This window comes from Mustela erminea, chromosome 2 (assembly GCF_009829155.1).
Source record: "Mustela erminea isolate mMusErm1 chromosome 2, mMusErm1.Pri, whole genome shotgun sequence".
In the NCBI taxonomy this organism is placed as follows: Eukaryota; Metazoa; Chordata; class Mammalia; order Carnivora; family Mustelidae; genus Mustela; species Mustela erminea.
The window spans coordinates 78045948-78073582 of NC_045615.1; the positions used below are offsets into that span (position 1 = coordinate 78045948).

General features: G+C 34.5%; 1 protein-coding gene across 5 annotated transcripts in view; it reads left to right on the top strand.

Annotated features, from left to right (window-relative positions):
- Positions 1-27635, top strand: part of KIAA1109 (KIAA1109 ortholog) — a 216829-nt gene that overhangs the window by 157779 nt on the left and 31415 nt on the right. For 3 of the 5 annotated variants that reach the window (XM_032333325.1, XM_032333327.1, XM_032333326.1), the window contains 16 exons: positions 1889-2087; positions 5448-5507; positions 7467-7693; positions 8426-8626; positions 8821-8951; positions 10375-10498; positions 13023-13132; positions 13819-13909; positions 14467-14529; positions 16836-17089; positions 17637-17852; positions 19067-19247; positions 19774-19975; positions 21676-21837; positions 23240-23379; positions 24459-24660. In XM_032333325.1, the coding sequence (XP_032189216.1) occupies positions 1889-2087; positions 5448-5507; positions 7467-7693; positions 8426-8626; positions 8821-8951; positions 10375-10498; positions 13023-13132; positions 13819-13909; positions 14467-14529; positions 16836-17089; positions 17637-17852; positions 19067-19247; positions 19774-19975; positions 21676-21837; positions 23240-23379; positions 24459-24660 (2563 nt within the window). The remainder of the gene's footprint in view (positions 1-1888; positions 2088-5447; positions 5508-7466; positions 7694-8425; positions 8627-8820; positions 8952-10374; positions 10499-13022; positions 13133-13818; positions 13910-14466; positions 14530-16835; positions 17090-17636; positions 17853-19066; positions 19248-19773; positions 19976-21675; positions 21838-23239; positions 23380-24458; positions 24661-27635) is intronic. The other 2 variants (XM_032333328.1, XM_032333329.1) reach the window with 2 other exon arrangements.

The window sequence follows — 27635 nt, forward strand, 5'->3', positions numbered from 1 at the left end:
CAAGGATAAACTCAAAATGGATAAAAAACCTCAACGTGAGACAGGAATCCATCAGACTCCTAGAGGAGAACATAGGCAGTAATCTCTTCGATGTCAGCCATAGCAACTTCTTTCAAGATAGGTCTCCAAAGGCAAAGGAAACAAAAGCGAAAATGAATTTTTGGGACTTCATCAAAATCAAACACTTCTGCACAGCAAAGGGAACAGTCAAGAAAACAAAGAGGCAACCCACGGAATGGGAGAAGATATTTGCAAATGACAGTACAGACAAAAGGTTGATATCCAGGATCTATAATGAACTCCTCAAACTCAACACACACAAAACAGATAATTATCAAAAAATGGGCAGAAGATATGAACAGACACTTCTCCAGTGAAGACATACAAATGGCTATCAGACACATGAAAAAATCTTAATTTTTTTTTAAAGATTTTGTTTATTTATTTGACAGAGAGAGAGAGTTCACAAGTAGGCAGAGAGGCAGAGAGAGAGAGAGAGAGGGGAAAGCAGGCTTCCCTCTGAGCAGAGAGCCCGATGCAGGGCTCGATCCCAGGACCCTGGGTTCATGACCTGAGCCAAAGGCAGAGGCTTAACCCCCTGAGCCAACCAGGTGCTCTGGTGAATCTTAATTTTTACCTGGAAAAATAAGCAGCTTAGTTTTCAGAATCTTTTTATTGTTTTGTTTTTTAACAAACAAGTCTTTGGCATATAATTGTTAATGAAATAGAAGCAAAAGAACATTTAAGAATATTGTTTAATAATGTTTAGTAACCTCATCTAAAATGGGGTGGAGGATTTCAGAATGCCTTTAAGCTGCCATACTTAATGGTAATGAAATTTCCAAGTTATGTATACCAGATAAAGCAAGAATTTTCATAATTTATGGACATGCATATGAGACGAACAGAGGACTATAAACCCCTATCAAGGGTTGAACCTAAGAGGTTACAATTATATCAAATTCTGTTAAAATTTACCTTAACCTATAACCAGTTGCTGAATGAGTTTAACTTTTAGAATTTGTTAAGCAAGACATTGTGAAGATATATTCTGGGTCAGTGATTGACAACATGCCCCAGGAGTTGAAGAATGTTGTTTTTTTAATGGCATTATGGACAGAGCTCAGGAAAGCCATATACACCAGAGGCAGTTGTCTAAAACAGAAGCTTGGGATAGAAAACTAGATAATTAGGGGCACCTCCATGGCTCAATTAAGTGTCACACTGTTGATTTCAGCTTAGGTCATGATGTCAAGGTAGTGAGATCAAACCCCACATGGAGACTCACGTGGAGCCCTGCTGGGGCTCTATGCCAAATGGAGCCTGCTTAAGATGGTCTCCCTCTCCCCCTCAACTGCTCATGCTCTTTCCTCTGACCTTTTTTAACCTTCTGCAAGTAATAAAAAATATGAAGACAATTAATATTCTACTCATATGGAACATAAGGAATAGCATAGAGGACCATAGGGGAAAGGAGGGAAAACTGAATGTGAAGAAATTAGAGACAGACCATGAGAGACTCTGGACTCCGAAAACAAACAGAGGGTTACAGAAAAGAGGGGTTGGAGGGATGGGGTAACCAGATGATGGGTATTAAGGAGGGCACGTGCGGTGATGAGCCCTGGGTGTTATACGCAACTAATGGGTCATTGAACACTACATCAAAAACTAACGATGAACTATATGCTGGTTAATTGAACATAATAAAAAGAAAAGATGCTCATGGCATATGTACTCCAACAATTTAAGTTTTTAAAAGTAGACAACTTTCTAAGCCGCTTTTTAATGAAGATTTCTAGTCATGACTTTTTCTAAACTTTTGTTCCTATGAATCCTGTGAGAATTTCCAAATTTAAAACATTCTTTTATTTTTTAATATATTTTGCAGTCTAATCACACTGGAGATCTTGACATTGGTTCTGCTTTAGTATTGACCATTGAAAGTACTCTCATCACTGCTTGTTCTTCAGAATCTCTGGTTAGTAAAGGGCATTTCAAAAACTTTTGTATTCGTTTTGCTGATGGCTTTGAGACATCGTGGGATGACTGGAAACCAGAAATTCGTGGCGATCTAGTGATGAATGCCTGTGAGTGCCTTTTATTTTCTACATGAGGGTTAGAATTTTTTTTAATTAAAAAAAAAAAGGCAGAAAAGCAGTGTCTTCATTTGTAAAACCAAAAGATGCTTAGCTTATAGGAATGTTATTGGACTTTCTGAAATAAGGGCTCTTTTTAGTTAAAGATAGGTCATATTTGTGAAAAACTGCAGCTTTCAGTAGTTTTGGTAAATGAATCAACTAGGCATTCTTCTTGATAGTCTAGCATTTGAAGATTCGTTTACTACCTGATTTTTTCCTATGGTTGATTCGTGAATGACCAGATAAAACATCTTTGCTCTGTGGGGATCTTCAAAGGAAGTGATAAATGTGCAAGATCCAGTTCATCATATGACATAGATCATCAGGTTGTAGATAACCAGAAATAGAAACTCCAGCCATAAAATAATATTGATACGAATAAATTCACATGTCTAAATTTGTAAGCTACAATGTGTAACTTGTGTGAATTCCTTTGATTCCATAATACTCAAGGTTGGGTGTAACTAAAGCTGTGTTTATATACAGTTTTGAAGGTACATGGTTTTATTTTTATTTTAATATAAGAAATGTTATAGCAGAGCTCATAAATCATCATTAATCTTCTAATAAAGAAAAACTGAGGAATTAAAGGTTGCAACCTAAAATTCCTCAGCCAATCTCTAAACCAAAATTAATACTTACTTTACAAAGGTGGTATGCTGTTGTTTATGTAGTTTTTCCCCTTCTCCATTGGAAGAAAATTTTCTTCCCAGTTCTGGATCTTCTTTAAAGAACAAGAAAACTTTTCATAACTTTTATATCAAAAATTGAAGTTTTGGCATTTAATTTTGACTAAAACCTAGATAAAATTATGGGTGAAATTCTGTTGTGACTGCTTCTCACTTAAATAATTCATAGGTAAAATAGTGGAATTTCTGTGAAATTCAAGTAACTTCAAGTTACTAGAAGGACTTGATATCAAAGTACTTATGCTTAAAATTCATAAGAAGAAAAACAGCCTTCATCAGAAATCTTTACAAATAAGCTTCTATACAGTTGTTAGATATATTTTTAAAAGTCACTAATAACTTTTGTGTCTTTTTTTTCATAAAATAAATTTAAATTACTGATTTCTAGTAAGATGATATCTTCACCTTTTTTATAATCATTAAAATGGATAAATGTATTTGGAAGCAAAGAGAGAATACCATTTCCTTAACAGTTTATTATAAAGGGAAAATGCCTGAGAAATATGCCCCTGAATTAAAATCAAAAACATATATTAAAAAGCTATAAACAATAACTCAGCACCTCAGTGTTTATTATACCAACTAAGTAGAATACTAATATGCTGAAAATTACTTATTTTAGTTTTTGTAGGCTACTAAATGACTTGTCTTTATGACATGCTTTTTGTTTGGTGTCTTGGGAAGGAAGCAGAAGAGTTGAGTATTTGTTTTATTGACACAAATATTCTAAATTATAACAGGGGCAAAATAGTTTTTTATTAGTAATAATAAATAGAACAGAAATGACATTAAGTATTTTCAGAAAGGTTTGAATTAGGGTAGAGAAACAACGAACAGTAGAGTTATGCTATAGGATTTTTTTTTTAACAGATCATTTTAAAATCAGGCCCTAGGAAAAAAGGTGATCTGGGTGAAATGCCTCTATAGGAGGATAATGTTTTCTAGGAAGTGCAGTAAAAATTAGAAAAACTTGTATGTAGGATTCAAAGGACCATGTAAGTAGATAGAAAAGATCAGACTCTTCACTAACATTCATTTATAAAAATTATATAAACCATTAAAGTTTGAAACTGTAGTATTGGGGGGGGCGGTAAAGGAGATGTTTGAAAGCCTCAAGCTCTCTGTTAACACCTGGGGAACATGAGATCAAAAGAGCAGGAAAATTGCCCTCCTGGATTCAGATTAATGGTTGATCCAACTCAGCATTCTGTCTCTGACTCAAAGACCATAGGCAAAACAGGGAAGAGCCTCACTGATTTCCTTCTCCTCACTTTGAAGATTTGGATCTACTCCCCCCAAATCTTAAAATTCCTTTTTAATTTATCATGGCTCTGTAATACATGAATTTATGTAATTTTTTAAAAATTAATTTTTAAAAATTCTCTAAAAATTCTTGGGATTGAAAGTCCTAGAAATTTTCTATCCTTTTTTTTTTTTTTTTTTTTTTACTAGCTTTCATTTGGCCTCCATTATGTTACTCAAATTTCAGAAGGTTTTCTTTTCATTACAGCATTCTTAGATTTGAAAGAGTTACCTAAGTCCTTTTTGTTCTGATTTATAACCATGACTTTAAAGGTTAATTAGGCAATCTTTTACCCTAAGACAAGACATTGTTCTCTCAAATTCTGTAATTTGTATGTGAAGCACAGGTACCATATGGTTAAAAAATATAATTTAGATTTTAAAGTTATTGGCACTATCTTTTAAAAACCTACATGATAGATACTGTCACTTAATAGACTGTTTCTCTCAAAATAAGCTAGAGTATTTCTGCAACTCAGATTTGAGTAACATTTGAATAGCAACTTAAGTTACAGAATGAATTGTAAAAGGACATTTCATTTAAGATTTATGACTGTCAGGTTTAGACTGAAATTTTGTTTCTATGAAGGATTACTGAGAAAGAGTCTTAATCCTGTCCTTAGGCTTCACTTTTTGAAAAGTTGTCTCAAAGATGGTATGCCCCTTTACTGTTTGAAATTGTTGATTTAGTTCACCTCTTTTTTTTCTTTTTCTTCTTTCTTTTTTTTTTTTTTAAGTTGAAGTTATCAGATTAAAGCTAAGTGGTAGTAAATTTTTCAGAGTTAAAATTAGATATGTTCTGGGGATAGGTCCATGACCTTAGGAGCTTAATTGTTATGAGACTGACATCATGGCAGTCAGTCATTTTTTTCCTCATAAAATGATCCATGGAAAGACAAGGCTAATAAATCATGTCTGTGACCTAAATGTGGAAGTTCTTATTAACAGAAAATTATTTTTAAACCATTTGCTTTCTCAAAGTGCCATTCACAGGATGGCACAAATTGTCATAGCATCTGGAAACTAGTTTCAGAGTCAGTCAGGTATTGTCACATGCAGAATGTAATGATAAAGCTGCAGTTAAATTCTTAAAAGCATAAAATAAAAAAATGTTGAGATACAGAATATTACAAGACATCTAAGGTAGATGTTTCATGTTTCATTCTACAGTTTAGAAATTGAGGCCTAAAGAAGCTAGTGATCCTATTTATATTTAGATAATAATCTTTGGTATTACAGTACAGTATTTAATTATAATATAGTATTTAATCACAAGCATAATTTTATTGAAAACTATTTTTGGGGTGATTTTATGCAGGTGTAGTTCCAGATGGCACCTATGAAGTATGTTCTAGGACTACAGGACAGGCAGCTGCTGGTAAGTTCATGACTGGTATTACCTTTTTTACATAAATAAGTTAGATTTTGCTTTTTTATACCTATATATGTAAGTATACATATATACACACATAAAGCCTTTATATTAACATTGAGTTAATTAACATTGAGTCTTTAATTCTGGTGTTTCTTGATTTTAAAAAACCATTTTTATAGTAATATTAGCATATTTTTATCTATTTAACAATAATTTATTAGATACTTGCTGATATACTGCAAAAAGTTTTAGGAAAGACAAAGACAGGATATACTTTTCTACTCTATAAATTTGATATATAATGTAGTTGAGGCTCTGCAGTGTGACTAAGCTATAAGTGGTAAGTTCAATAAAATATGAAATTCTAATTGCTTCTGAAATCTGATGAGGAAAGAGAAAAATTTCAAATTTGGAGGGATACTAGGATTAGAGACAAAAGAGGCAGAGAGAGAGGCAGAGTCAGAGGGAGAAGCAGGCTCCCCACAGAGCAGGGAGCACAAAGGCAGGATTGATCCCAGGACCATGGGATCAGGACCTGAACCAAAGGCAGACACTTAACCAACTGAGCTACTCAGGTGGTGCAGTGAAAGCTTCTTTTAATATTTAACAAGTATTTGAACAGGGACTTGACAGACAAAATTGTTTCTGAAGCAAAAACTGGAAGGGTATGGGTCAGAAAATTCAGGCCGACAGAATATTAGTTATGCTGTGAAACCAGTGTCTAGTCAGAATTGTCCAGAGTGGGTAGACAGAGTTATGTGAAAAGTAATATGGGAAAAATATTAAAGGATAATAAGGAGTCTGAACTTAATTTGGTAGAAAGTGGGAGAGCTACTGAATTTTTGTGAGCAAGAAAGCAGACACTTTCAAGGATTAGAAAGGAAAAAAAATCTTAGGAAACTGGTTAGGAGATAACTCCAGAAGTTATAACCTGTCTCGACTAAGATGAGATAGTACAATTTACATTTTTATTGATTTTACTTGGTAAAGATAAAGAGTAAGGGTGAGCTAAAGGGAGCTACATCCTCAAAATGTCTGTGCGAGTAGAAGCTGATTAAAGTTAGTAGAATTCCTTTCTCTCCTTACTGTTTCTTGTTATCCTCCCCAAACCTAGCCTTGGTGCTCATCCTAAGTAACTTGCCTCAGAAAATAGCAAGGCCAACAGTCCCACTGATGGAGAACTGAAAAGATTAGGAAATTTCCAGGAGTAATGTTAGAAGAAATGGGTGATAACTGAGGTAAACGCATATGTATTTGGAGAAAGGTCATATAAAAGTCATTGTCAGAACTCTGGTTTTTAAGTGACAACCCATGAAAACCATCTTAACTGAAAGGGAGAGTTTATTAAAAGGATACATGCAGATCACAGTTAAGCTTCGAAATGGCTATCTCAGTGAAGATAAGGAACAGGTCAGTTCAGAGGCCCTCAGAAACTCCTGAATCCAAGATTTCGACTGCCACCAGGGCTTTCTTCTTTGCTCCTCTCTGGCTGCTTCATTTTCTTCATACTGCTGACCTCCTCCTTACACATGCCAGAAGATATGGCTGCCCATAGCCCATGAGCCTCATTCCCCCTCCCTCAAGCACTAGAGAAGGGATCATTTTTTTTTCCTGAAGTCCAGAGAAGGGTTTTTAGATTTCCAACTTTGACTCTCACCTGGCTTACTTATCTAATTCTGGCTAATAAGTGAGGGTCATGGAAATTCCCATTATAGCCATGGGAGGGTAGATCAGTTCAGGAGTGGGGGGAAGAGGGAAGCCATTGTTCACAGGAGAAAGGGTGCTGCACAGAGGAAACAAAGGTGCACACTCTGCAGAGGGAAATCAATCCCAGACCTAGTTGTGGAGAGATTAGTTATTAAATAAGACCATCATCCATTTTATTCCTGAAATATAGATTGATTTAAATATCTGAACTCAATCAAGACTTACCAAAATTGCCACTTCTCTTTATTTAAACAGAAAGTAGTAGTGCTGGAACGTGGACACTCAATGTTTTATGGAAGATGTGTGGGATCGATGTCCATATGGATCCTAACATTGGCAAAAGACTTAATGCTCTGGGCAATACCCTTACGACACTGACAGGAGAGGAGGACATAGATGACATTGCTGATCTAAATTCAGTGAACATAGCTGACCTGTCAGATGAGGATGAAGTTGATACTATGTCTCCCACCATCCATACTGTAAGTAAACTCACTGTTAGACTTTTCTGGACTAGCCTTTACCCTGAGACAGGGAAAAGATTGACTTAATGTTATTTATTATATTGTAGTTGATAATTGTAGAGGAAAGAAGAGAGTGATGGTTTCCTGTGTCTATATTTTGTAATTTTTTAAAATTTCATAATATTATCTTTTCATTGATACTTTTCTTATTAGCTGTCAAAAGACTTGTGCCTTAACCTATAGGTAATGTACTAACGTAAAAACAAAGTGAAAGCAAACCTATAGAGACAGACAGTATGTTAGTGTTTGCTGAGGGCTGGGGGAATTGGGGATGGGGAATGGAGAAAGATTGCTGTTAGTTATGAGCTTTCATTTGGGGGTGGGTGGTGAAAATGTTCTAAACAGATTGTGGTGACAGTTGTACAACTGTGAATATACTCAAAACCAATAAATTGTTCATTTTAAATGGGTGAATTTTATGGCATGTGGATTATATCTCAATAAAGATGCTAAAAAATGAATCTGAAAAGCAAAGTGCTTGTGCACAAAATATACATTTAAAAAATGTATTTCCCTCTGTACTGTATGTTTTATAGTATAAATTATTTGGTAGTTTAAAAGCAAGTTACTCTCGGCTTTTATTCTGGTATTGGTTTAAACATTTTTTAAATATCTTTTAACTGTTTCATGAAATAGTCCTGTTCTTAGAAAGAAATTTTTAAAAAATTAATGTTACTGTTTATTATTTAGAGTTCAGATGGAAGTTCAGTAAGTGGAGATGGCCACAAGCTCACCTTTGGGCAGCGACTTGTAAATCACCTTCTAGGCCTGACGCCCCCAAATCAGCGCCATTCTGTTCCTGCAGAGTATCTGTGTGACCCAGAGATGTGGGGCTCCCCTCAGTCTAGCCAGTCCCATTTGAGAGCATGCAGAGCTCACTCATGGGGAAATGTAGGTAGCAGCTACATAGATTCCTTGTGAAAATGAAGGGATTTGAATCACTGGAGAATTCCAATCATCTTACTTGATATAGATGGCTTTGATTCTTGCATGCTTCCTTTGATTTAAGGTGTTATTCTTGTGATAGTATAGATTTGCGGTGTGACCTGAAAGTGTTATTAACAGACATGCTTTTGATTTTTCAGGAAGCTGTAGACTATCGAAGACAAGGAGCATCTTGTAGCCAGCCAGGAGAACTTAGAGGAAGAAAAATTATGAAGCGTATAGTCGATATCAGAGAACTGAATGAACAGGCCAAAGTAATAGATGATCTTAAGTATGTGTAATGATTTTTATTATAATATAATATTTTTAATAATGGAATCATAGAATTTTAAATAGGGAGAAAACTGGATTTGGGCCAGTATACCCCCCTTAATTTATAAATGAGATCACCAAGGTCCAGTAGAGTTTGATAATTTGCCTGAGATCATACATTCATTACTGATGAAGTTAGGTGTGAAGTTCTGTCCAGCTCTCATCACAACTCCCCATTTCTGGGCAGTTTACTGACAGACTATGTATCATATATACATATCTCTACATATGCGTATATATCTATATATACCTTCACATATGTATATTAACATATGTGTTAGTCTTGCTAACACTGGTATTTCTGGAATGTAAATTTTTTTTTTTAATGTTCAGTTAACCAACATACAGTACATCATTAGTTTTGAATGTAGTGTTTAACAATTCCTTAGTTGCATATAATACCCAGTGCTCATCACAACACGTGTCTGGAATTTAAATTTTTAAGGAAGGAAACAAATTTAGCATTTTTTAAGTACCATTTGTGAATCTGACATGTTATTTTAATATAATCCTCACAAGATTTCTGTGAGATTAGATGGCATTATCCAAACTTTATAGGTGAGAAAACTGGCTCACAGAGGTTAAAGAAGTGGTATTTGAACTTGTGTGTGTCTGAAGTTAAAGTTCGTGTTTTTTTTGTTTTTTTTTTTTTTTGCCTGCTTGTATTAACAATTCTCTAAAACTGAGATGGATATAAGATGAGTAGGGAGGTCGGGAGTAGGTGGTGGTAATATTTTTTTCTTTATCTATTGCCTACTGCATATTAGTGATTAAATAATACTTGCTCTAGAAGACAAAGTATCCTAATCATCAAACTTCGAAATTTTTGTTTTCCCAAAAGGTGATAGTCATGCCTCATCTTTTCTGATCTTCATATACCACCTGTGTCTGTGGTTTTTGCATTCAGGAACTCTAAACAAATAATGTGCATTTTGTACAATGAAAGGTATTACCTAAAAAATGATCTGTAAATTAATTACGATAGAGCGATTCACATTTTCCTGTTGAGTTACATTGCAGTGTGAGTTTTGCTCTTGGGGGTTAAAAGTGACTTGTAGCAAAATATACATCCTCCCTTTAAATTTTACCTGAGGCTTAAATATATGTATAATTTTACATTCAGACATTATTCTGCAGAGTGAGTCCATAGCTTTCATGAGATTGTCACAGAGGCTATTAATGCGGAAGTGGGAAAGAGCTGTTTCCTAAAATATTAGAGAGCTTTTTAACAGTTTACTAGGTATGAGTGTTAACTTTAAGGATTTTGGCCTGTCCATATATCTTTGATATTCTGAAAGTGAAAGAATTAAAAGGGAGCAAATATAAATCAGTCTTACTCTGTCACCCCTTTACACTAATTGCGGTATTTATTTTGCATCCAGAAAATTAGGTGCAAGTGAAGGAACCATAAACCAAGAAATTCAGCGTTATCAACAGTTAGAATCTGTTGCTGTGAATGATATTCGAAGAGATGTTCGTAAGAAATTACGGAGGTCCAGTATGCGAGTGAGTAAACATTTAAGAAGAATTTTATTATTAGAGTAGACCGTTCTTTTATTTTTCACTTTATGAAACTTTGTGACCATACTTAAGTTCTCTTTCCTTCTCCATTTCTAGTGATAATACCACTTGATTTGTACATTCCATATCTACCAGGTACTAGGTGTTATTTAAAGCACTTTACATTTAACAACCCATTAAATTTTACAGTAGCCAAAGGAAGTAGCATGTATTATTTCCCCATTTTAAAAATGAGGATGCTAAGGGGTGCCTGGGTGGCTCAGTGGGTTAAAGCCTCTGCCTTCGGCTCAGGTCATGATCCCGGGGTCCTGGGATCAAACCCCGCGTCAGGCTCTCTGCTCTGCAGGGAGCCTGCTTCCCCCCCTCTCTTTCTCTACCTGCCTCTCTGCCTACTTTTGATCTCTCTCTCTCTCAAATAAATAAAATCTTAAAAAAAAAAAAAAAATGAGGATGCTGAGACAGCAGCCAAGTAATTTGACGAAGGTTATACAGTCATTAACCTTGGCAGAGCCAAGATTAAACCCAAACAGTGGGACTCTGCAGTCTGTCCTTAGCCACTACGTTTTATCCACCTTTCATAAAACCGTAATGTCTTTTTAGTGTCTTACTCAAATATGAGTCTTTTGACATGTCCATTCTACTCCCGTCCCATTTTCCACAGCTGACTTTACCTGTTAGCCACTCTGTACTCTCAGCACTTCATTCTCTTTTCTATGCACATTTAGTTGTGCTAACTAGAATATGAGTCTCTTAAACAACAAGTTATTTATCTTTGACCCCATTTCCTACCACATTTTTTTTTGGTCCAATTGCTGAATAAGTCCAGTTGCTGAGTAAGTGAAATAAGTATGTAGATAGATATACTATAAACATATAGTAGAAAATAATTCTAAAATGTATTCAAATGAAGGTAGGTTGCCTTGGGTCAAGGTGATCTTGGTAGTGGAAAAACTACTTTTTTCAGAAGAGATAGGTTCTTAACTCTTTTTTTTTTTAATAATCAGCAGAACCCTTCATTTTTTAGTGGCACCTTTAATACATAAAAAGCATTAAATCAGAGTTGCTAGGACGAGAAGAAGAGGGGAAAGTTTGCAGGGATTCAGGGTTTATTGGCTTGACCTTTCTTGACCACCCCGAACTCCCAGACATCCTAGTTTGAAAACTGTTCTAAATTATTTATTCAAATTGAAGATAAAATCCAGTTTGAGTTATTCATCACTGGCTTCTGATGGTAATAAATGGATAGTGATAATAATAATAATAATAATGCATAAGTCTTTGTTTAAAATTTTTGCTACTGTATACCTAACAATCATAAAATAAAAGTAAAGTACTGCTTATGCACTATTTATAAGGTAGTTTATATTTGGTAATTGACTGTTAAAAATAAAACTATGTAGAGAGAATTAGCGAAATTCTTGAACTTTTATCAGTGTTCTTAGCATATATCTCATCTGTCTTCCCCACCTCACTTCCTCCTCAGTCCTCTTGCATTCCACATCTCCATTGTCTTGGAATCATTTCAATATCTAGATCCCAATTACACATTTAGAGGTAAGTAGACTGTTGAGGTCACCCCTTCCTTTCCTTTCATATAGTGCTGTGGCAGGCATGCCAGGGGGTGGTACTTAAAATGATCAATGGTTCCCCCACCCCAACTGGTCTCCCCATCCCAGCCTCTCCCTCTCCCCTTCCTGCTCTCCTCCGATCTCCCTTTTACCTCCTCCTGCCACCCAGCTTCTCCCAGAATCTTTCCTTTTAATTCTTTTTTTTTTTTGGCCTTCTTCCCTTTGTTTCCTTTCTTCTCACCTTATTTCTGTACCCCTCATCCTGTTTCCAGTCTTTTTCTTTTCTCTGTCAGGCCAGATGGTGAACCATATTTCCATTGTACAACCCTTCTAATTGACGTTAGGACTAAAGAGTGGCCGAGTCCTGCTCTACTTTGATCCATCTATACTGTTAAATGACATTTAAAGACAATTTTTTTATAAAGATTTTGTTTATTTATTCAGAGAGAGATCACAAGTAGGCAGAGAGGCAGACAGAGAGAGAGGGGGAAGCAGGCTCCCCGCTGAGCAGAGAGCCCAATGCGGGGCTCGATCCCATGTTTTGTGTTTTAATAAGATGCTAAAGATTAAGGAATGGGATACCAAAAATTTAATCCTTCGATAAGGTAAGTATTTAGAAATATTTAATGTCAGTAAAAAATTTACTGACATTTGTTAGACTTTTATAAAGTCTAGGGACCTTTTAAAAAAAGAATGCTAATGTTCAGTAACTTCATATTTTTCTTCCAGTTCCAGGACCCTGGGAGCATTACCTGAGCTGAAGGCAGAGGCTTTATTTAATCCACTGAGCCACCTAGGCTCCCCTAAAGACAAATTTAAAGTAGCATGTTATTGACCTGGGGAAAATATACTATTTTGTTGAATAGAATATTTTACCTATAGTCAGATACTATGACAATAAGCAACTGTCTAAAGTCACTCTTCCTCTCCCATTTCATTAGGCTGCTTCTCTAAAGGATAAGTGGGGTTTGGGTTACAAACCAAGTTATAGCCGTTCAAAAAGCATTTCTGCTTCTGGAAGACCTCCTCTTAAACGAATGGAAAGGGCAAGGTAATACCTATTTTCATCCACTGAAACAAGTAATAAAATTACTGACTCCTTTATGTAGATCCACTAATTTATTGTGTTCTACTTGGGGAAATTACATAATTAAGGGAGCAAAAATTAATCTTATTAGTCAAATATCGGTAATAATGGATACTATCCAACTAAAAAATTTATTTGAGGAATTCTTCTAGTGTATGTATACTGCAATCACTGTGTGCTTTTTAGAAAAGAAGTACATTGCTATTTAGACAAGTTTATGTGTAAACTTTTGGACTATTCAAAGAAATGAGTGTGTGCAGATGAGTAACTGCTGCTATAAATTTACCATTTTAGAAGAGATGTGACTACATACATATTTAGCATATGAAAAAATGGAAATTCTACAGATTAAAGAAAAATACTGTCTTACTAATAAATGAGCATTTAAAGTAAGAACTATATTTTTTTTAATATTCTTTAGTTTCAGAAAATCTCATGTTAATCAAAACGTTCAGTTTTGTTTTGTTTTTTAATGAGATGCTAAAGATTAAGGAATGGGATACCAAAAACTTAATCCTTGGATAAGGTAAAAATTTAGAAATATTTAATGTCAGTAAAAAATTTACTGACATTTGTTAGACTTTTATAAAGTCTAGGGACTTTTTAAAAAAAGAATGCTAATGTTTAGTAACTTCATATTTTTCTTCCAGTTCTCGAATAGGAGAAACTGAGGAGCTCCCTGAAATCCGTGTGGATGCAGCATCTCCCGGGCCCAGAGTAACTTTCAATATCCAAGATACAGTAAGAGAGATACTATTTGTTAGAGATACACAGTGTCAAATAATTTTTAGTAATTACAAAATTACAGTAGTTACAGTTTCAAAATATGAATTCCTACCTATAATGAAAGTGCCAGTTGTGATGGGTGAAGTGTCTTTAAATTACCAAACAGCAAGACACTGCCTCTGTGCTAGCATTTGAGAGCCATGCTGCTCATGTTAGTGTTTTGCACCTAGAATAAAGATTCCATACTGCTTGATCTTAGGTAGAAAGACTTAGTTGAGTAATTTTCCTTTCAAGTATGAATCCATATTAAACTAGGTCTTTCATACAAGTGTAAATGTGGAATGTTTATACTTTATCTATTTATCTTACTATGTATTTTAGTTCAGAATATATAGAGATAATAGCAGAAACCAGAAGTTAGAAGGTCGGCTTAAAAGTTATATTTAATTTTGTATATGTTAAAATTTATGTTAACATGTTTGTTTTGTTTTTTGAATGTTTGTTTGCTTTTAAACCATTGTTTTTTTAATTTTTCATGAGTTTTTATATATTTTCTTATTATTTTAATTAAGTTGAAAAAAACAATATGGGGAAGTACGCCACAATCCAGCTGTCCTGGGGAAGGGTATTTTCAGGTACTTATTAAGAACAACATAAATCTTGCTTTAAAACTAATTAGCTACCCTGAAAATCTGCTTTCAAAATGTCTTCCTTTCATTTTATACTAAACTCAAATCTCAAAAATATTTTACATAAAGCTTCAAGATTGAATTCTTTTTCATCATGTATATTTTATAAGCTCTTGCATGAAAACATTTCTTGCAAAAAACATTTTAGTTCTGTATTTATTTAGTTCTGTATAATATTAATTACTGAATCTCCAGAATTACTAAATCAGCTTACCAAATTAACCAAATCATAAAACTGCTATTTATTAGTTATTTGCTAATCCCTAAGTGAATCTGTTTTCCCTACATTCAATGACAAAATTAATCTTTTCTTTAAAAAAATTTTTAACTAATTGAAACTAGAATCAAACTTCTCTCAGAACAACAAATTAATCATTGAATGCTATTTCTTTGGAGTCACTGTGTACATATAAAAAAAGCATACATTTATTTTAAAAATCCATTTAAAAATTATGTTCAAAACAGTATGGCAAATGTGCCACCCAAGGACTTAAAGTTGAATTAACATTTTTATGAACCATATATTTTCCCTGAATATAAGTCATGAAAGTAAAATTAAATTTTAAAAATATATCCGTACACTCGGTATATAAATCTTTGTCTAGAAATTTTCCATCAAGTTACATTAAAAAGTGGCACTTATTCCTCATACATTTTGTTTCCCTGCCCTCTTAAGCTATAGTTTTAGTACATATCCCACCATTACACTGAACTTAGAGTGAATTTTGTTTCAGAACTGTAAGATTATAGGGGTGCCTGAATGGCTCAGTTAATTAAACGTCTGCCTTCAGCTCGGGTCCTGATCCCAGGGTCCTGGGATTGAACCCCACGTTGAGCTACCTGCTCAGCAGGAAGCCTGCTTCTCCCTCTCCCACTCCCCCCTGCTTGTGTTTTCTCTTTCACTATTTCTCTCTCTCTGTCAAATAAATAAAATCTTTAAAAAAAAAAAAAAAAAAGGAACTATGAGATTATGGGGAGATTGATAAACATGTCCTTTTTTTTTTCTAAAAATGAACTTGGAAATAAATCATTTAAAGAATTGAATTGAGGGATTCTCCTAATTTATATTTCCCCATCCATTTTTTTTTATTGAGACATGACAATATATCAGTTTCAGGTGTAAAACGAATGATTTGATTTATTTGTATGTTTTGAAATGATCAAGTATGTTTTGAAATGACCAAGTAATTCTCAGGCATTAATATTTGAATTGGTTCAAGTCCTCTTTTTAAATAGTAATGTAAGCTATTTGTTTAAAAAAATAGCATATAAAAATCCCAAATTATAGAATAGATCATTAAGGCATGGTTAAATGTAAAATAAATGTAAAACAAAGGGATTGCACAGATTCTTGTTTTTAAAAAATTGAAGATGTTCTGATGAATAATAAAATGTTTTACTTAACTACTAAAGAACATATATATTGTAAAAAATAAGGAAAAGCTGAATTCTGCATGTAAGACATTTTTATTATGGTACTCTATTTTTGTGTATCTAATTTTGTTGTATTTAATAGTATCAACAAATTACATTACCTTGCACATAACACTTCACAAAAGCTTATCCCATTTTCAAAGGATATTTGAGCAAGTCTCAAATTGGAAAAACAAATTAGGTCATAGGAAGTTTTGTTATTGTTGTTTTGTTTTGTTTTTTATCTACATAAATACAGTGGCCTTCTGGTGCAATTCTCAGTGACATAGTGTTTATAATAAACTATTCACCTTAAAAAATAATATTTATAAGTTAGATTCATATCTTTAATTACATAATGATTGACACATCTGTTGTCTACAGCCAAATAGAGATTCTTGGGGGGGGAGGCTTATTTTTAAAAGCTAGCTAGCTATAAAAAGCATCCAGAAGCATGAAATACTTTCTCAAGGGACACTGCATGCTCTTCCATCACTAATTACTCTCTTGCCCTTCTGATTTACAGTTGATCACATTGTTTGTTTTGTCTCCACAGCATGTTTAACTATGCTTAAAGAATTACACAATATGTACTAATTAACAGGCTGATATGTTTATATAATGTAAAATTTCACTCTGATTTTTAGTATGTCAGTAGTGTGTCTGTCTGTGGTAAGACCTTCCTTCCTTGGTGTGCCATTTCATATGACGGTTCAGGGTGAGGAAATTCAACCCTTGAGAGAATTTTAAATGCTTAAACATATATTTTTTCTTTTTCTTTTTTTAAGTAAGAGATGTATAATGTGAACCTGACTCACATCTTCTCTTTTTACACTCAGTTTCCAGAGGAGACAGAACTGGACCTTTTGTCAGTAACCATCGAAGGACCATCCCATTACTCCGCAAATAGTGAAGGATCATATTCTGTGTTCAGTTCTCCCAAAACTCCAGGAGGCTATTCATCAGGCATTCCTTTCCAGCCTGAAGAGGGCCGACGGGATGACAGTTTGTCTTCTACTAGTGAAGATTCTGAGAAGGATGAAAAGGATGAAGACCATGAGAGGGAAAGGTTTTATATTTACCGGAAACCCTCGTAAGTGGCCTTTTTGTTTTGAGACCCATCGGTAGTATTTCAGAGTCTAGAACTGAGCTTTGCAGAATTATGTGTAACTATTAAATTTTACAGAAAAAAATCTTAATGTGCCTAGACTAAGAAACTAAATGAGCTAAATGTAATTTAGCTCCATATGACATTATTTTTTTCTTTCCCTATTCTTTGTTCTTTTAATAAAATCAGAAAAATAGCATTTCACAATTTGCAAAAATGAAATCTTATAAATGTAGAATATAGTTCATACATTGACATTCAGACTCCTCAATAGGAATGATTATGCCTGTGTCCTCAGCACCTAGCATGTCAGCTGGCATGTAATAGTTACTGAGTGTATGGTTGTTGAATAAAATGTGACTCCATCAAACTTGGGAAAAATTTCAATTAGTATGAGCTAATTGAGTAATATGTATGAATTTATAAAATGGTAAAATTTATTTACAGACTATTGCTCACATAACATATTGAGAAATAGTTTGTTGAAAATTCTTCGAATTTAGTAAAATGTAACAGTCAATTCTTTCTCTAGACACACATCTCGTAAAAAAGCAACAGGCTTTGCTGCTGTTCATCAGTTATTTACAGAACGCTGGCCCACAGCTCCAGTCAACCGAAGTCTTAGTGGCACAGCTACAGAGAGAAATATTGACTTTGAACTTGATATACGGGTGGAAATTGATAGTGGAAAATGTGTTCTCCACCCAACTACCCTTCTACAAGAACATGATGATATAAGCTTGAGAAGGTAAGAATTTGGTCAGAAAAGGTACATTTAACTTTATTGCTATATCCCTGAATTACAAACAACTTTTTCACCCGTCTCCCAAAATACAGATTTAAAGAGTGGATTTAATCAGAGTTTTAAGTTTGAGTGGTTACTTGTATAACATACTAGTTCCTTAAACAAGTGTATAAAATTTTCTGGCAACTAGAAATGCATTTCTGCTTTAGATTCTAGCAATTTAATTAAAAGAGTTGTGTCTTTGTAATTCTCCTTTAAATAAGCCCAAATTTCTCAGTCTCTGTTCTTGTATTGTGAATATTTCTGTTTTAAAGAACAGTGCAGTACTCAAAGATTTCTTGGTTATTCAGAGTTTTGGTGAATTCAGAAAAAAAGCAAGATTGGGAAACTGGGGACAAAGAAGCCTCAGTATATTGGAATGTAGCTTCACCATTTATCTCCATCATTGAAAAAGTGGTGGTATAAATAGGTTTAAGATTAGATTATTTTTTCTTTGAATTTTTGCCTTTATCTCCTAATCTTGAACTAAAGAAAATAATAATTGAGACAATAGATGGGAAGTGACTAGAGATGTCAATTTAAAAAAGGGGCAGAATGCTGACAACTGTTGAAGCTGGAAGATGGAGCCATAGGGGTTTACAGTTTACCATTCTGTTTACTTTTCTCATGTTTGAAATTTTTCACAATAAAAGATTTTTATGGGCACCTGGCAGGTTCAGTCAGTAGACCATGTGACCTCGAGCCCCATGTTGCGTATAAAGATTACATTTAAAAAATAAAAAAATTTTTTAATGGTTTTTTTCCTAAGGAGGGTTTTATAAAATGAGAAGATAAAAAAGGCACTTAAACAGTTAAATTCCTACAAATGTAGTAGTAATGATAAAAGCATGCTAATTCATTAAAATAGATTGCTGATATTCAACTGATTTTACCTGTGTAAAGGGCAATTTCATTTGGCTCAACCTGATATGTTCATGTCAAACCCCCGTGACCTCAGGAAAGCCTAAAGGTGGCTGCCCTATGTGGTTCCAGAGCATACAACATGAATATCATCCATGCATGGTGTTAGCCAGCTTAGCTACAGGCACTAATGAGCTTTCCTTTTTCAGGTTTATTAATGAAGGATTATATTCCACTTGCTGTATAAGTAAAAGTTTGATTATAAACAAAAGGAGATGCCTTTTTTAAAAAGATAAAAATTATTTTTCTATTTATAGGAGTTATGATAGAAGTTCCAGGAGTTTAGATCAAGACTCTCCTTCAAAAAAGAAGAAGTTTCAAACCAATTATGCTTCTACCACCCATTTAATGACTGGCAAGAAAGTACCATCTTCTCTACAGACCAAGTCTAGTGATTTAGAAACAACAGTATTCTACATTCCTGGAGTTGATGTAAAGGTAAAACCTTAAAGTCTAGGATTAGATTATTCTTTGCAGTGTTTATTTTCTATCATGTGTGTTCTTCCTTTACCGATTATATTAAAGTGAGACTTTACAGCATTTTTCTCTGATATAACTATATTCTGAACATAAGAAGATCCAAATTTCAGGTTGCCACTTCTTTTATACAGCTTCTTCATTGAACTTTGTTAGTACGAAGTTACTTTTTTATGCATTGATAATCATATCATTTGTTAAACCTTTCCTTGTCCAACTTAATTAAACAACTGTTTTTTAGATTATAGAGTTATAGACTCCTATAACATTAAGTTAGGAGAAACTTAATATCTGGGATGACTTTTTAAATTTTAAATGAAAAACAGCTAAGAATCTTGCTAGTATCACAGTGTTAACTTGTAATAAACTGGAACTGGGTCTTCTGACCCCTGGATTGGTGTTCTTGCTTCCACATTTTTTTTTACATAATGTTGGTTTTTCTCATCTTCATTATTTTAATTTTGAAAGTTTATTTGTCTTAATACAGTTGCATTACAATTCCAAGACACTAAAGACCGAATCACCCAATGCCTCCAGAGGATCTTCCTTGCCAAGAACGCTCTCTAAAGAGTCCAAGCTGTATGGTATGAAAGATAGTGCACCATCTCCTCCTTCTCCTCCTTTACCTTGCAATGTCCAGAGCAAGACTAACACCTTACTTCCTCCCCAACCCCCACCTATTCCCTCAGGTATTTCAGGAAAATATGCTTTATTTTTAATTTTTTTGGTAACCTTTTAGTCATCACTTACTTGCTCTATTGAGAATTTCTTGCAAATTCACATGTTAAAGAAAAAAATCCCATAGACTTGTCAATAACGATGGTATAAAACTCACATATAGAAGTCTGGCCCAACTTTTGGCTATTTCTCAAACTGATACTACCTAGGATATCACTGTTCAAAGAATCTTAATATGCCAAATAGATTATTTATTTAACTTTTTAGATCTATTCACTTAGAAAAAATTTTATATAGTTCATATTTGGGAGGTTTTGATCTAAGTGGAAACATTAAACTTGTACTTTTAAGACAAAGTACATTGGTCTTAACCACATTTATTAATTATCTATTCCTGCATAACAAATGATCCCAAACCTGGTGGCCTATAACCTCAAACACAGTTTGTGGATCAGAAATACAGGAGCAGTTTGGCTGGTGAATCGAACTTGACTTGACAGTCTTTTTTGACCTTGCAATCAAGATGTTGGCTAGGCTGTGATCATCAGAATGCTCAACTGGGCCTGGAAAACCTACTTCCATCACATCCCATTCACATGGTGGGCAAACTGGTACTTTAGTTCCTCCCCATTTGGGCCTGTCCATTGGCTGTTTAAGTATTCCTATAACAAGGGAACTGACTTCCCTGGAAAGGAGTGATCCAAAAGAGAACATAGCTACTAAAGTTGCATTGTCTTTCATGGCTTAGCCTCAGAAGTCACAAACCATCACTTCCACAATATCTTATTGAACATACAGGTCAGCCCTAGTCAGTGTGGGAAAAAACTGTACACGGGCATGAATACCAGGAGGCAAGGGCCACTGAAGCTATTTTGGAATCTGGCTACCACACCACATGAATAATACCTTATATATATAGTAAAATTTCCCCCAGAAAAGGGAACATCAGGCTAAATAAGAATTAGTTCAAAAAGTTTCATTTTAGAGGTGGAATTTGATATATAAATCTTTTAAAAATCTAATAAATGTGATAATAATACATATTTTTTACATCACTTTTGAATTGGCAAGGCACATCTATTCCCATTAAGTATAGGACAGATATTATTATCCCCATTTTATAAATGAGGGAAGTTCAGGTTCATAGAAGTTGAACTGCTTTTCTAGGTTTACAAAACTACTATATGTTGGGGGTGGAAACCTAAGCCAAAGTTAGCTGAGTCTTAGCTATTATATTCATTCTACTCACCCAGAAATATTCCCTTTCTGAAGGAAGGAGGGATGGGAGTCATGCAGGGAGGCATTATAAGTAATCTACAAGTTCAGAACTACAGGAACACAGGAAAGCCTGAAAACAACATTTTTCCTCACTTAACAAAAAATATTGTTAGTCAAATTTCTCTATATCTTCTTAAATGGACAAAATAATGCTAAATGAGACACTAAGCAAATTTTAAACAAAAAATTGAAGCAACATTTGTGACCTAGAGCAAGTAGGAATAACTTGTATTATATGCATCATTAATTATCTTTATATTCTAATATTAATATATCATATTTGTCAATTTGTTATTTTTACTGTGTTCTTATATAGTTTAGGAATAAGATGCTTCACCTGATTAAACTGTCATACATAGTTCTGATTTCTCACAAAATTATTATATGTTGTATGGGAACTATTAAATTCACCTCACATTTATAAATGTTTTAGCCAAAGGAAAAGGAAGTGGAGGAGTAAAAACAGCCAAATTATATGCTTGGGTAGCACTTCAGTCATTGCCAGAAGAAATGGTTATTAGTCCCTGCCTGTTAGATTTTCTGGAAAAAGCCCTGGAAACTATCCCAATTACACCAATTGAAAGGAATTATACAAGTAAGTACCCTCCTTAGTATTTACTTTCCCACCACAATTTTTTTTTTTTTGAGAGAATGCAAGTGCAGTTGGGGAGAGGGTTGTTGCAGAGGGAGTGGGAGAGAGAACCTTAAGCAGGCTCCATGCCCAGTAGAACGCAATGTGGAGCTTGATTTCAGGATTCTGAGATCATGACCTGATCTGAAATCAAGAAGCAGGTGCTGAACTGACTGAGCCACCCCATTGTTCCTGTATCACAAATATTTTTAAAATTCTATTACTTAGAAGGATTTTTAATGATGTTATACATTATGATATAATATATTCAGTGATCAAGACTGTAAAACTGAAAAAGAACTTGAGAAATCTTCTAGTCCTCATTTACAAATAAAATAAATCTTGGTGTGGTCATATGATTTTCCCACGGCCATAGCTAGTTAGAGACAGAATTAACATCCTTAATTCCTACATTGGCTTCCCTCTTGGACTGGAAACTTCTTGAGGGCAAAGTCTTAATTTTCTTTACACAATGTTTGTTATAATAGGAGGGGGATTGGAATTTGGAGAAATGAGCAAGAGGTTTGAATAGGGAAAGATGTGTGGAATGATGGGCTATAGAAGCACATTTCTGTGTGTTTATATCCCTGATCTCAGTAGTAGCATAAGAGAAAGGATCTTTTTTTTTTTTTTTAAGATTTTATTTATTTGACAGAAAGAGCCAGAGAGCACAAGTGGTGGGGAATGGCAGAGGGAGAGGGAGAAGGAGAAGCAAGCTCTCCTCTGTGCAGAGAGCCTGATGCAGGACTTGATCCCAGGCCCGGGGGACCATGACCTGAGCCAAAAGCAGACGCTTAACCAACTGAGCCACCGAGGTGTCCCAAGAAAGGATCTTTTGATAAATAGTTTGCCCAGAATGTCTGGCTTGTATAATCTGTTAAGTGTCCAAGTATTGATTTTGGCTCAGGTCATGATCTCCGAGTCGCGAGATGGAGTCCCCCATCAGGATCCATACTGATCTTGGAGTCCGCTTAAGATTCTTTCTCTCCCAATGAAACAAGATGGGATTGGGAGGGAGACAAACCATAAGTGACTCTTAATCTCACAAAACAAACTGAGGGTTGCTGGGGGGAGGGGGGTTGGGAGAAGGGGGGTGGGGTTATGGACATTGGGGAGGGTATGTGCTTTGGTGAGTGCTGTGAAGTGTGTAAACCTGGCGATTCACAGACCTGTACCCCTGGGGATAAAAATATATGTTTATAAAAAATTTAAAAAAAAAATTTTCTCTCCATCTGCTCCCCCCACCAGTCCCCACCCACCCTGCCACTTGCACACACACATCTTTCTCTTTCTCTCAAATAAATAAATAAATCTTTTAAAAAATAGTTTGCCTTTGCCCTAATAATAAAACTAAATATTTTAACAGCTGTCAGTTCACAAGATGAAGATATGGGACATTTTGAAATACCAGATCCTATGGAAGAATCGACAACATCATTAGTATCATCTTCAACATCTGCTTACTCTTCCTTCCCTGTAGATGTTGTGGTTTATGTACGAGTTCAGGTAGATATACTTCATTTATTCCTTTTTGTTTTAAAGAAAACTGTTTTTCTTAAGTTTATTTGAATATTTCCAGCATTATTTCCCTTAAAGTTTCTTTAACCTTGGCTTCATGGACCTTTAGTATACCTATAATGGCTTAGAGATCACCTGAACCCCTGAGAAGTGTATGGACAATTTTATGTGTGTATTTACTTTTCCACTGAGGAAGTTCATAGATCTTTGGGCTTTCAAAATTTAGATCTTATGCTTCTTTGGCAAAAACAAAAATGTATAAGTTAAACCCTTTTTTATTATGACACCTGTGTTTCTTGCCATTATGGTCCTTTATGGGCAAATATAAAGTGTAATTGAGATGTAAGTCAAACAGTAGTACCTTTGTTAGATTTTCGCTGAGTTAGGGAATTTTTATTTAATATTTTGTTCTAAAATACAGTCTTACAACTCGCCCTTTGGGAGTATATTAGCACCTGATTGAGCATTTATTAAAGAGGATATGAAAACTACTTGTAACCAAACTTTAGGCTTCAGTTTACCTTCAACTAAAATCTGATAATCTCAAGAATAAAAGAAACACTAATGGTCATCTATTCAAACTATTTTCTACAAAAGCTGTTTGCCCAAAAGGTCTTCAGTAGCGAGTTTCACAATAGCCTTTTGAAGATATGTTGAAAACATGTAATGGGGGAGGGCTTGAGAGTTTATAAAATTTCTGTTATTACCATAGCTTTTAAAAAATTTTAGTATAAGAGGAATTACTTCTTTTCAAAATTTGATTGTGAACAAGTGTAATATGAACATTGACATCTTTAATGTTCTGAATTACCTAAATAATCTAAATATATATCACTTGAGGTGATTCCTAAAATACCATTTTATTAATAAATTTTGGTTGATATATAATGTATCTGTTTGAAAGAGCTAGGACATTAAACACAAAATCCTTTAAAGTCTCAAATAATTTGCTATATGTGGACTGAAATGGAAATTAATTACGTTTTTTGGAATCCAGTGTGAAATTTTTTAACTAGTACCTAGAAACTTTTTTTTTTTTTTTTTTTTTTGCTTTCTGCACTTTTTAGCCCTCACAGATCAAGTTTAGCTGCTTACCAGTATCCAGAGTAGAATGCATGCTAAAGCTGCCATCCCTGGACTTGGTGTTTTCTTCAAACCGAGGTGAACTGGAGACTTTAGGGACCACGTATCCCACAGAAACTTTATCCCCTGGAGGTAATGCTACTCCAAGTGGAACAAAGACCTCTGCAAGCAAAACTGGAATACCTGGTATAGAAACGCTCTTTTATTCTGCTGGTTGAAAGCCAAATACTAGAATTAGTATGAGTTTCTAAAAAACTAAATTTGGAAAAGGAGAATATATGAGAATTACAGCATTTATAGAAAAATATAGAGAGATCAAAGTTTTTTTAGTATATTTTGGTACAGGGGAATGGCAGCTGGTTAGCATTATTGGTTGGCTTGAATGTACACCCTATAAGTATTATGAAGTAACTGTCATATTATACATTTAAGTACTTTTGAATGTTTTATGCTCTATTTTTTACATTTAAGAATAATCAGTGTTACAAATGGAAAATAAGACATAGAGTGTTATCTTGCAAGAATTTATCACCATGAATTAAAATTGTATGAGGGGTAGTGTATGTGTGTGTGTGTATTCAATCATAATTTTATGTATTTTTATATATATACACATATATATATACATATATGTATACACATATCAAATGTCCATTTCATGAAAGATTTTGTTTTTAACATAAAACCAGTAATTTCCTGGTGAGATAGTCACTGTTCACTTTATTAAATCTTAGAGTCATTTCTGCTCTAAAAATCGTAGAAAGATCACATATGCAAATGATAAAGATTTTATTGACCATTTGTAAAGAGACTAGAATGAACGAAAATTGATAATTGTTAATAAGAAAACTGACATTAAGAGAGTGGTTTATAACCAGAGGTAAAAAAAGCCCCCATGGGATATTTTGCATGTAGTGCATGTAGTGGCTAAAGCAGAACATTGCTTTGCAGTGTGAATCTTTGAAAGTTTTCATTGTAAAATAGGAAAACAAAATGTTGATATTTTAGAAATAAATTTTTGCTAATGTGGTAGCCCACCGTCACACTTAGCTCCAGAATATTGCTGTTGGAATTGTGTTGTGGTCTGTAAAAATATTAGAGTTATAGTGTCAGTTTTTGAAAAACCTACTTTTTATTATAAAATTAACTCACTGTTCATTATAGAGAATGCGGAAAACAAGAGTACTAAAAATGAAAATAATATCCTTTTATCAGAGAACCTGTATTATCACTTCCTACGTACTCTCCAGCATTTTTGTAGATACAGTCTTCTTCCCAGGCAAAATTTAAATATGATCTTTTCTGCTATGTATCTTCTAAAAACTTAAAATATAAGTTTTTCCCAGAGTATTAAATATTCATCTCTAACTTTAATGATTTCATGATAATCCATCATTTTGATCATACATTTGAGACTACCTGAGCTTTTTGTTTTCTATTTTGTAAATAATACTGAGTTGAATATCTTTGTATATAAATCAACATCCTTAGGATAAATTCTTAATAGTGGAATTCCTAAGTCAGAGAGAGTGAACATTTTTAAAGTGTTTGATGTTTTACTCTTCTAGTAAATGTAAGATTTCTGCATCCTCATCACAGTGTGTATAAACACCAGGTTCACTGTGTTCTTCCCAACGTTACGCTTTAAGTTTATTTTTAACCATTGTTAATGTGATGGGCTACAATTTTTTTTTAATTTATTTTATTTTAATTATTTTTATTAACATATAATATATTATTTGCCCCAGGGGTACAGGTCTGTGAATCGTCAGGCTTACACACTTCATAGCACTCACCATATCACATACCCTCCCCAGTGTCCATAACGTAACCACCAGTTCCATAGCCCCCTGCCCCCAGCAACCCTCAGTTTGTTTTGTAATATTAAGAGGCTCTTATGATCTGTCTCCCTCCTGATCCCATCTTGTTTCATTTATTCCTTCTCTACTCCCAAGCCCCCCACTTTGCCTCTGAAATTCCTTGTGTCAGGGAGATCATATGATAATTGTCATTCTCTGATTGACTTATTCCACTCAGCATAATACCATCTAGTACACGTGCCCCTTCAGATCACTACATTTGTATCTTTAGAGTAAATACTCAGTAGTGCGATTGCTGGGTAGTAGGGTAGCTCTCTTTTTAACTCATAAGGAAACTCCATGCTGTTTTCCAGAGTGGCTGCACCAGCTTGCATTCCCTCCAACAGTGTAGGAGGGTTCCCCTTTCTCCACATCCTCACCAACATCTGTTGTTTCCTGTCTTGTTAATTTTAGCCAAGCCTAGGAGTAAATCCCATTTGGTCGTGGTGAATAATCCTTTTAATGTACTGTTGGATCCTGTTGGCTAGTATTTTGGTGAGAATTTTTACATCTGTGTTCATCAAAGATATTGGTCTACAATTTTCATTTTGGTGGGGTCTTTGTCTGCTTTTGGGATCAAGGTAATGCTGCCCTCATAAAATGAGTTTGGAACTTTTCCTTCCATTTCTATTTTCTGGAACAGTTTCAGGAGAATTGGTATTAATTCTTCTTTAACAGTTTGGTAGAATTCCCCTGGGAAGCCTTCTGGCCCTGGGCTCTTGTTTGTTGTGATATTTTTGATGACTGCTTCAATCTCCTTACTGGTTATGGGTCTGTTCAGATATTCTATCTCTTCCTGGTTCAGTTTTGGTAGTTTATATGTCTCTAGGAGTGCATCCATTTCTTCCATATTTTCAAATTTGCAAGCATATAGTTACTCATAATATGTTCTTATAATTGTTTGTATTTCTTTGGAGTTGGTTGTGATGTCTCCTTTCATTCATGATTTTATTAATTTGGGTCCTTTCTCTTCTGGATAAGTCTGGCCAGGGGTTTATCAATCTTATTAATTCTTTCAAAGAACCATCTCCTAGTTTCGTTGATTTGTTCTCCTGTTCTTTTGGTTTCTATTTCATTGATTTCTTTTTTTTTTTAATTTTTTATTTTTTATAAACATATAATATATTTTTATCCCCAGGGGAACTGGTCTGTGAATCGCCAGGTTTACACGCTTCACAGCACTCACCAAAGCACATACCCTCCCTAGTGTCCATAACCCCACCCCCCTTCTCCCAGCCCCCCCCCCCGCCTCCCAGCAACCCTCATTTGTTTTGTGAGATTAAGAGTCACTTATAGTTTGTC